General features: G+C 49.9%; 4 protein-coding genes across 4 annotated transcripts; 2 read left to right on the forward strand and 2 right to left on the reverse strand.

Moving 5' to 3' along the window:
* Window positions 1-517: 517 nt before the first annotated feature.
* N7447_005418 (WD40 repeat domain-containing protein) lies at window positions 518-2504 on the forward strand (the record flags this gene model as incomplete). Its single annotated transcript, XM_057229680.1, has 3 exons — window positions 518-853; window positions 922-2287; window positions 2353-2504. The coding sequence occupies 3 exons, from the start codon at window positions 518-520 to the stop codon at window positions 2502-2504; spliced, it is 1854 nt and encodes a 617-aa protein (XP_057084770.1).
* A 693-nt stretch (window positions 2505-3197) lies between these two features.
* On the reverse strand, window positions 3198-5268 carry N7447_005419 (uncharacterized protein; the record flags this gene model as incomplete). The annotated part of the gene is made up of 3 exons (XM_057229681.1): window positions 3198-3635; window positions 3692-5007; window positions 5253-5268. 3 exons carry the CDS (start codon window positions 5266-5268, stop codon window positions 3198-3200), a joined length of 1770 nt encoding a protein of 589 aa, XP_057084771.1.
* A 401-nt stretch (window positions 5269-5669) lies between these two features.
* Window positions 5670-6628, forward strand: N7447_005420 (TFIIIC subunit 6 family protein; the record flags this gene model as incomplete). The annotated part of the gene is made up of 2 exons (XM_057229682.1): window positions 5670-5732; window positions 5780-6628. 2 exons carry the CDS (start codon window positions 5670-5672, stop codon window positions 6626-6628), a joined length of 912 nt encoding a protein of 303 aa, XP_057084772.1.
* Window positions 6629-8081: 1453 nt separating this feature from the next.
* On the reverse strand, window positions 8082-8303 carry N7447_005421 (uncharacterized protein; the record flags this gene model as incomplete). The annotated part of the gene is made up of 1 exon (XM_057229683.1): window positions 8082-8303. The coding sequence occupies one exon, from the start codon at window positions 8301-8303 to the stop codon at window positions 8082-8084; it is 222 nt and encodes a 73-aa protein (XP_057084773.1).
* Window positions 8304-10350: the final 2047 nt, after the last annotated feature.

The raw sequence follows: 10350 nt of genomic DNA on the forward strand, positions 1-10350 counted from the left end.
TTCCCCTGATACCTTATGTATGTAGTGTGCACACATCCAGGTTATCCATTTGCATACCTGTTGTTCGTATTACTCGTGATCGAACCATCTATTACAGTCAATGTACTGAGACATTGTATCCGGAGCAAAATTGAAGTTAGTGTCTCTTATTCTGTCTGCGTCTTCATCTTCACCTTTTGCTGCCTTTTTTCATGTACAAAAGAAAAATGCTTTAGCTCTAAATATGATCGTTCATACCAATTTCCTATAGCTACGCAGACGATGAAAAGCATGTCAAATGAGTTTATCGAAGTTGATTTGGACTAATTTGATGCCCTAAATTCAAGGCCACATTATATGCCGCCTTTTACACCGCCCTGTTCTGCTGGTTCTGGAAAACTCAAAGAAGAAAAATATTCAAGCTCCGCCTGAGGAACATTCGCAGCCTACAATTGCATTATTGCATTCAAGTGTCAATTCGGTGACCAAGTCTGCAAGCAGTTGTGCTTGATTGGCTGATATTCCTACACCAACCACCATGCCTAACGTAGGCCTAAAGGAAAAGTCCAAGCGGACGACCACCCGGTCTCCGTTCGAGAACACTACGGCCAATCTCCGCCCAGAGGACTCAGATGTCGAGATGGACGACGAAACGAGCTCGGATGAGGACGATGTCCCCGAGAAAGACGAAGCGGAGAAGAAGCTAGAGCGTATGCTTTTTGGCGACGATGAGGGGTTCATGGGCGCATTGAAGGACCAGCAGGCTCGCGAGGCCGGTATGGCTCTTACTCTGCACAGTGATGACGATAGTGATGATGGCGAAGATGCCGAGAAAGGCGAGGGCCAAGATTTGGCTGCTCTAGCTGATTCAGACGTATGCGACTCCACTCCCATGCATTTACAGACCTCAACCTTTCGATCTAACAATTTGCTTTTATCTAGCTTTTCTTCCTTGACTCCGGTGCACCCCCCACCACTGATTTCATCCCATCGCCGGAAGCCCCGTCGGACGCTGAGGACGACGACGAAGAAGAAGAGGACGAACCCGCAGTATGGTACGACAGCGACGATGAGCGCCTCGCTGTGTCGTTAGCAAGCCAAGCCAGGCTGCGCAAACTGCGCAACACCGAAGCCGAAGATGTAGTCAGCGGCAAGGAATACGTCCGACGACTGCGCAGACAGTTCACACGCCTGCACCCGACACCAGAGTGGGCCACGCCTGAGCTCAAACGCCGCAAGACGGACTCGGACTCGGACGCAGACAGCGAGGCGATCGACTCGGATGACGAGAACGAGAACCTCTCCATGCAGCCTCTAGCCAAGCTCCTCCAAAATGCTTCCGACCTAACGCGCATAGAAGACAACGCGCGCTCCGGCGGAAAGCGCAAGCTGCGCCAGGAAGTCATCGACATCCAAAGACTGAAGGACATCGGCAAATCCCAACCCTCCTCCGTCGACTCCCTGAACTTCCACCCACACTACCCGCTCCTGCTCTCTTCCGGACCAGCCTCCACCCTTTTCCTGCATCACATCTCTCCCTCCGCCCCCGCTCCCAACCCCCTCCTCACCTCCCTGCACATCAAGCGCACACCAATTCACACGTCTGCCTTCGCCGCACCCACAGGCAACAAAATCTTCGCCTCTGGCCGCCGGCGCTACTTCCACATCTGGGACCTGGACACCGGCAAAGTCGACAAGGTCAATGGCTCATCCGACCGCAAGGAAGAACAAAAATCCATGGAGCGCTTCAAGCTCTCACCATGCGGCCGCTTCGTCGGCCTGGTTGGCACAGCCCGCAAGGGCGGCGGTCTGATCAACGTCCTGGACGCCAACACCGCCCAGTGGATCGCACAGGTGCGTGTGGACGGCCGCGGCGGTGTCGCAGACTTCGCCTGGTGGTCTGATGGCGAGGGTATGACAGTCGTGTCGAAGAATGGTGAGGTCTCTGAGTGGGATGGCCGCGTAGGCCGTGTTGTGGCGCGCTGGGTCGATGCCGGTGCTGTCGGTACGACCGTTCTCAGCCTTGGTGGTCGCTCTGGCCGGACTCAGCTTGGTGGAGATCGTTGGGTCGCGATTGGTTCTTCGAGTGGTATTGTTAACGTTTATGATCGTCGCGAGTGGGCGGCTGCATATGCGAATGCTTCTGCTGCTGAGAAGGATTCCCCGGCTCAGTCTGGTATCCCGCGCAACCCTGACCCCGTGCGTGTGCTCGATCAGCTCACTACCCCCATTAGCCATTTGGTCTTTGCGCCTGATGGGCAGATGATGGTTATGGCGAGTCGGTGGAAGCGTGATGCTTTGCGTCTTGGTATGTTTTGTGGCCCTTGTGCTTTGTCTTTTGTAGGTTCTTTGCTAACCGGGTTTGTTCTACAGTTCACCTTCCTACCTGCACGGTATACCGTAACTGGCCTACTTCCAACACGCCATTGGGTCGTATTTCCTCGGTGGCTATCTCACCGAACTCTGAGCAGTTGGCTGTTGGTAATGAGCAAGGTGGCATCCGACTCTGGGAGATTCGGGGATAGAGGTCCGATACTGAATAAAATATTTATGTTTTCTTGTCATATATTTTCAACTCTGATAGGGCACATGCTTTTCATTATGTTGTACAGTCGCAGCCGTAAATCAGTATGGTCATTCTATTTTATATTAGGTGATCTCGGTATAGAGTTAGGGCTGAGTTATTGGATTGGATACCCAAAACATCCGCTGACTAGTCTACACCGGTAGGTTACAGGAAAGCACAGAACACCTAGAGTTTAACCAAATATACACGCAATAGTACTTTTGTAGCAGGCCAGTAACTTTTTGAGATTGTTGGTAGCTTTTTAGCAAAGAGAAACAAGTATCCAGGACGCCCAGGATCAGAAGGCAAAGAGTAGGGTTGAAATAAAAGCCATAAACACACCACAGCACATGCAAGTCGTGTCAAGAATGAAGGGTCATGGTCTGATTCGTGGGAGGGTCTATACTGTTGGCCTTGGTCAAGGTTCAGTAACAAAGGGGGTATCTGGGGCAAACAACAAAGGGGAAAAAAAGCATGGGAAAAGAAAAGAAAATATGTTAGCAACGATCATCTCCGGGGTGCTTTGCTAAATTTGGGCTGGGTATAAATTTGGAGGTTTTTAGAAGACTCTGACCACAGGGGAAGGGGGCAGATATTCGTAACCGTAACAGATAGGTGAGACTTGAGAGATTGAATGGATATCCACGAAAAGTTACTCTCCCGGCCCGCTCGAACCCCATCGCTGTGATCGCTTCCCTCGCTCGATATAGTTCTTGATGACGCAGGGAGCGCGATCAGGGCCCTGACAGACCTTGTGGCGGTTGAGATGTTTGAACTTCGGGCCAAGGGGTCCGTTCACGAAGTGGTACTGGCCTGCAAAGCGATACTGACGAGAATCGCCTAGTGGGTAGAACTTGTCACCCCAGTGGCCCCTGTAATGGAACCATTCCGTTGGGGCGGAGGGGCTAAAAGTGGACGCCCGCAGATGCTCTTTTGCAAAATCATAGGTGTAGGCCTGCGAGTTGAGAAGGGGATCCCATAGTGGACCGCGGTCAGTTACATCGTGCAGCAGTCCCCAGGGGAGAATGTACTCGTGCACTCCGGTCGAAGCGTACATGGCATGGCTGCCCTCGGCAGAGTAGATGACAGGCTGGCAAGGCAGAGTTAGTGAGATACTATTTGATGTTTGTGTCATTGAGAACGCACCCGTTGTCCGAGCTTCTCAACGGCTTCATAGCTGTAAGCCTCCCCGCCCTGGTGAGCGCTGAAGAAAAGCGCTTTCGGTTTGCCATTGTGGAATCGAACAAGACAATGCTCCCAGTCGCCAACGTGATTGCCAAAACGCACGTTGGCAACAGTGTTACCGAGGTTGAAGCTGTAAAAGTAGAACCAGAACGCATCGACGATTCCGTTGCCTTTGTCCATCACCACCAGGATTGCAGGGGCATCGCTTCGACCACCGGCACCATCGTCGTAGATTTTCTCTCCACCATAACGTTTGCGGATTTCTTCTTTGAGTATTTGCTGAGCTTGGAAATTTTCATCGGTGTTGGATTTGTGCGCGGCAGCAACCTCTTGTTGTAGTTGGAAATCATACCACTTGGCACGATTTTCCTCCGTGTCACCGGGAATATCACCATCGATTCGACCATCCCAATCTGCCCAGGATTCTTCTTTGTTGTTTCCATCTGTTTGCGGAATATTCTTATCGCCCTCCAGCCATGGTGGACGTGTTTGTACATCATCATTGCTCGTCAAGAAAACGTGTCTGCCCCTTTCCCACTTGTTCAACTCATCCAGATCGGCCAGAGTCGGATGGTCCCATTGGGCCTGAATCGGAGTGTAATTCAGGGTCGGAGTGGTATGATACAAGTGCTCTGCGATATCCCCAGGCCAGAACTGCTCGCCAGAATAAAGGTGAACGAGTGGGGCATAGTGGAAAACATAGTCCGGGATCTGCCGCCGAGCCCGCTCTTCGGCATCCCACTCGGACTCACTAGCCCCGCTAAGCCACCAGGAGCGCCATGGGTCTGGCTCGGCATCTTGCGCATTTACCCACTCCGCTGGATCACGATGTCCGAATTCGCCGTGTACAGTTTGTAAATGGGCTGCACCACAGATGCCGAGCCATCGGCAGGATTTGCGGTCGAACCACGAGTGCGAGCTCGCAATCCAGCTCCGCTCCTCCCGATCCTCGGCAGACCAGACAAAAGCAGCCGGTCGGAGTACGTGTATTATGCTGTTGATGGATACATAAGCGATCAGGGTCGAGAGCACGGCAATGGTTGCCTTGGCCTTCCGGGTCATCTGCTGGAGCGAGTCGACATAGACTGTCAGGGCCGAAGACCTATGTAGGGTATGTTCACAGACTGTGATCTCGGAAATTCCAGTCGAGGCTAAGGGTTCAATGCAGTGGGAGTCAAGTGATAGGGCTGCAGCGGTCGGACATTCCCCAGGAACTATGGTGGGACGAGAGATAACGAGAGTTGAGACGAGGGCGCACAACAGGACCGCGGGGTTACCTATATAAAAAATATACAGCCCTTTGTTAGTCCGGCTTTTCCAAGTCTAAGGTAATATATCCCGATTAATAATTCAAACAAGGGAGAAAAAAAGAAAAGAGACAAGGCAAGAATGGTCTAATATCTTGAACTAGTCAGACCGGGAACCTGCGGAAATGCATAGAAACCATAGCCAAGCCGGATGCGATATACCGAGTGCATAGACTTATCCGCCCAGAGCCGAAGCGGAAGAGAGGGGAACTTACGAAGGGATGATCCCATTGTTCAAGCTGTCCAAGTTGTCCAAGTTATTGCGGTAAACAGATGGGGGTTTTTTTTCTCCCATAAGGCTGACGAGGAGTCTGGGCACAACTTTACTTCCAAGGTTCAATGTTCTTCAATGTTCCAGACAAGTGTATAATATATGTACCTAATTCAGAAAATGATTGATTGCGGAATAAACCCCTCCATCTGAAACATCAAAAAGCAAATAAGCACGTCTTGTCATATTTGCCACCAGGTCCCATTTGTTGATTATATCCCACTCCGGAAGGGAGGGGAACCACTTGGGCATGCCCGTACCTCCAGGGTCTCACCGCTTGCAGAAAGCTGACTCATCTTTATCTTATCTCGGCTTTTTTCCAGGCCCAGACCTTCCAAGGTTGACCTTGCATGAATTCATCATGGATACAATGGGCTCGGAATCCGATGGAGAATATGAATATGAATATGGCACAGAAACCGAGGTAGGAATAATTGATGTCTTCTCTCAATCCTGCTAATCAATTGATAGACCTTTTATCTCAACCTGGACCTGACCGCCCACCATGGCCCAGTTCGCCCTCCACGTCGTCGCCCAAAGGAAGCAGCATCTTTGGAGAATACACAGAACCCAGCAGACGACATGAGCCAAGGATTTCCAAGCGAAGCTTATCATCCGATCGAGAGCGCCGAGACAGGCAGTCTCCCGAACGAACGAATCCAAATTCTCGACCTCCACACGACCAACCCAATCATCTCATACTACAACCAAATGTTCAGTTGCTCCTGGGCCGATCAAATTGGCACTGAGCTAGTTTTTGCCAACCCAGAAACAGAAACCGACGCGGAAACCCCCTTCCCTCAACCACTACACCGTGGACCCTCCTACGAGCTTGTAGCTGCCAACAGCGTGAAGATCCTCGGTCGGAAGGCACACCTCGCCCCCAGCGCTGGGCCAACAGTAACTCAAGGCTTTACCGAAGGATGCCCAACTACAGGACCTACCCCGGAGTCCGCATCTTCTCAGGGAGCCGACCCCCTCGGTGTACCGCGTCGTCCCACGGGGCCATCCCACCAGGCGCAGTTCCTCCACAGGTTGCAGCAGATCAAGAACGCCAAGGGAGAGGCCGATACCGTCCGCACGGTCATGAGTACACGTCGGCAGGTGAATATGACGGACAGACAGCAAGGCTGGGCCCGTACCGAGGCGCAGCTCGCTGAGATCGAGCAGCTGAACGAACGTGCCTCGAGAGGGGACTTGGAGGCCAAGGCGACCCTTGAGCTACTGATCCAAGAGCTCAATCAAACGCTCAACCCTGATGAAGCACAATCTGAGTCCGACTCGGACTTAACATCTGACAGCGACGATCTTACTTCATGAATGTGCAGATAGCAGTGTGCTGGCATCGACACAGAATTCGGGGCTAGACCCTGTGTGTTCGAGTCGATCATCGCCTGAACAACCCACCGGATGCCTGGATCTCACTATATCTACGTTGTAGTTTCTACCCACTTCAACTACGTAGCCGAGTTGTGCTGTCACGTGGAAGCGTGCCGGAAGTCGGGAACCGAGGAGCAACACTAGCGAAGAGATATTGATCCCCTTACTGGGAGCAAAGAGGCTACAACCGTGATGAAGAGACATGGCTGGTTTTCGCTTCCTACCGGAGGAATGGTATTACAACCCGGGACAATCATCCCAACGAGCAATCACCAGAATGACATGCCCCACCCAACTTGAACAGCCTATCGATGGAGCGAGCCATCTTAGCCAGTTTACCGCCCAGGTGGATCTAGAGGGCAACGTCATTCCCAACCCCAATGCAGGAATGACATCCTCACTTTCCTTAAAAACCACCGATCCCGCAAACCATGATATAATCCAACGAATATGTACAACATACTACATACAACATAGATTGCTCTTTGAGCCAATTATATGCTGCATATGGTGTTGCCCCTTTCGGCACCTGGAACGTCTGCATAGAGTACAGAGCTGGTTGTGCGACCCCATCTACTTTCACAATGCGAGACGGGTGATGTCGTGATCGACAGATCCTCACATGCAGCAATCAGATGGTTTGTTACTCGCGTGGGACTGCAGGTTCCTAGCTGTATATCTTGTTCTATGTAGTTGGTACTTTGTATTCCCGACGCACGAAAGTACTATTCTAGCTATTCTTCTAGCAACCATTATGTGAGTCAGTCACACCGTATCTCCGACTTCCCAAGGTTGAGTGTAAATACAGGACTGCCTAGGTTCTATGATTCTATGGTTATAGTAGTAAAGCTATTGATGGCAGTGCAATAGTCGTTGTTTACTACATGCCGGGCAATAAGAATATGTAGCAAATGTGTCTATTCTCCCTATCAAGGTCACACAAAAGCATATAATAAAACATCAAATTATGATTTCTGGTTTGACAGCCCAGGGAAAAACAAAATTAAAGAACACCAATTCCCCAGACTTTTAAAGGCGCCCCTGCACCCAAGAACCAGAACCAAATAATAAATGTTCGCGCCGCCATGCAACACGCTAAATCCAACAGGCGACACGCAAAGGAAGGACAAAGATAAAGACCAAACAACAAGACAAAAGACTAACAAGAATCACGGACATCAAGTCAAGGACGGATAGTAAAAAAACCAAGAGACCAACGGACAGGATGGGCGAATCCGCCACACAGTCCCATATGTCCATGTGCGCGAGACCATTATCAGGGAATATTGGATGATGGTACAATAATTTCTTCTGGAAGAGAAGCACAAGAAGAGGTATTGAAGAAGGATGGTGAGAATGGAGCCGGAAACCGAAAAACAAGACCAGGGTTGAATCACTCCAGGCTCAAGCTGGGGATGTTATTGTAGCAAGCCTTGCCCTTGGCGTAGGCGACGGGCGACGGCGGAGGTGCAGGAGGCATGCCATCGATAAGGATCGAGCGGGTCTTTTCTGCCTTTGGGGTTGAGGCTGTCATCATGGCGCGGGAGAGATCCTGCGACATGGAGTAGTAGGGAGGCATGACGGGAGTTGCGGTTTTGGTTGCGACGGTGGCCATTGTTTTGGTTTTGGATTTCTTGGTTGGAGGTGTAAAGGTTGAAATAGTAGATAAAAACTCTTGAGTTTTTGAGTGTTAAGTTGTTGGGTTGTTGGGTTTTTATACTTGGGGAAAGTATGGAGTTGATCGGCAACCTCGGCTGGGAGTAATGAGATAGGACTATTTTTGAGCTATTCACGAGATCGAATGTCAGCTTGCTATTTGTGCAGAGTGCTTGTGCTTTGTACTTGGGATTTGGCATATGCGCCGTATAGATAGAGCTTGTGGCTCCGAGGTTGCCCGAGGACCCCGGTTTCGGGGGATCGGGTCGGAGCGATGGGATGTGGGTAGTGACCTGGGCTATACTTACGAGAATCAATGGAAGTGGATTCGGGTATTTCCGAGTAAGTGCAGGAGCGAGAAGTGAGTTGTGCTGAGATGACAGGTTGTAGTTGTGACGGTGAGTAGGCTTAATTAACTTGATTATTGCAGTGATAGTATTGCTCCGGTAGAAAACTCAGATAATCAGAGCGAACGATGATAGCAAAGCTGTTCACAGTGCTGAGTATATTGAAAAATAATTGTATAGGTGAATGAACAGAAGAAAAAAAAGAGTGAGACGATTTCAGGGTCAACAGGTCGTTTATATTTTTTTTCTGTACATAAAATAATAATCTAAAAAAAAAAAAATAGATATGAGACACCCAAAACAGATAATTAAATCAAAAAGAAAAAGCCATCCCCGTAAAAGTGTGGAGGAGTACATTCCCTGGAGAAGCACGAAAGTACCCAGTACACGCATACCTGGCCAGGCCTAATGCTTACTCCCTAGAGATCTGCCCGCCAAGCCTAATCGCCTCATTCTAAACAGCCCAATAACCCAGTTATCGAAGTAGGGATGGAGACATTCCCCATCGGAATAGCGGGAGCCCAACCCCGAAAACCAGTCGGGGGGAAAAAAATTATTAAAAAACAAAGGAGATGGGGCCTTACGCGTTAGTGTGTGGGGGAGAAGACCAGGGGGTGAGAATCGATGAATCAACCAATTGATATGTATTGCGTTATTGACATTATTTGCCATAGAAACAGTTAGCTTAGGGGCGGGAACAGCTAACGAAAGCCGATCAAACCGGTTGAATCGGCATGGCCCTTTTAGAGCTAATGATTTAGTGTTAAAGCCATGATTCTATGCTTTCTAGCGTCCTTCCCGGAGAAAACTCCTGGACCTCGGCAGGTGGATAGGGCGATCCTTCGAGAAGCCCAGCGACCAGATTGCCGGGGTTATGTAAGGATCCTTTTCTGTTGCGGTGTAGGAGATCGGCTTGAGGGTGGCGACAGGAATCGAAGCTCTTTGATATGCCCTGCAATATACCCTTCCGGGGAAAGATATTATCCCGACTTCCGATGTTAGCCAACCTGGCAGTTTCACCGTTCGTTGAATGTACTCAAATCAGGACCTTTTTTTTTTCTTTTGACGTGCTCACCGAATTCCGAGGTGCATGGCTAATTAGGATGATCTTCCAAAGATTGAGACAAAATTGGCTAAAAGCTCTGTTTTGAGTTGGATATGATACAAAGGGACGGCTGAAGTACCTGTATACCCGCCTATAGTATATCTCCACAAACCCAACAGGATGAAAAAGTATATTGCACAACGCCACAAATCAACCTTTCTACGCACTCCGTAATCATTTCGGAGCTTCGCTTAAATCCCAAGGGAGAGTGGATTATGCCAGGGGCCGAAATAGTCTGGGGCGCATATCGAATCCTTTGTTTGAGATGTGTTTACATCGTATACGGACGACGGAGTAGATGCCACAGGGTTTATAGAGTACGATGTATCCGAAGCAGGGATACGATCCATGATCCGATAGCTTTTTCCCAATTACGACCCACAGTCACCTCTCACCTCCTTGGTAAATTCAGGGGCACAAAAAGGCTGAGCTGCAAAAGTACCAAAGTCCCCTTGACCGTTCGACAACGGCGTTGATCGACGTCCGAATAGGGAACTCCACAATTCTTCTCCCCCGGATTCAAGGGGCGTAGCGATTTTACTATTTTCAATATG

The sequence above is a fragment of the Penicillium robsamsonii genome (assembly GCF_028829455.1).
Source record: "Penicillium robsamsonii strain IBT 29466 chromosome Unknown utg000003l_segment0_segment0, whole genome shotgun sequence".
NCBI classification, from domain to species: Eukaryota; Fungi; Ascomycota; class Eurotiomycetes; order Eurotiales; family Aspergillaceae; genus Penicillium; species Penicillium robsamsonii.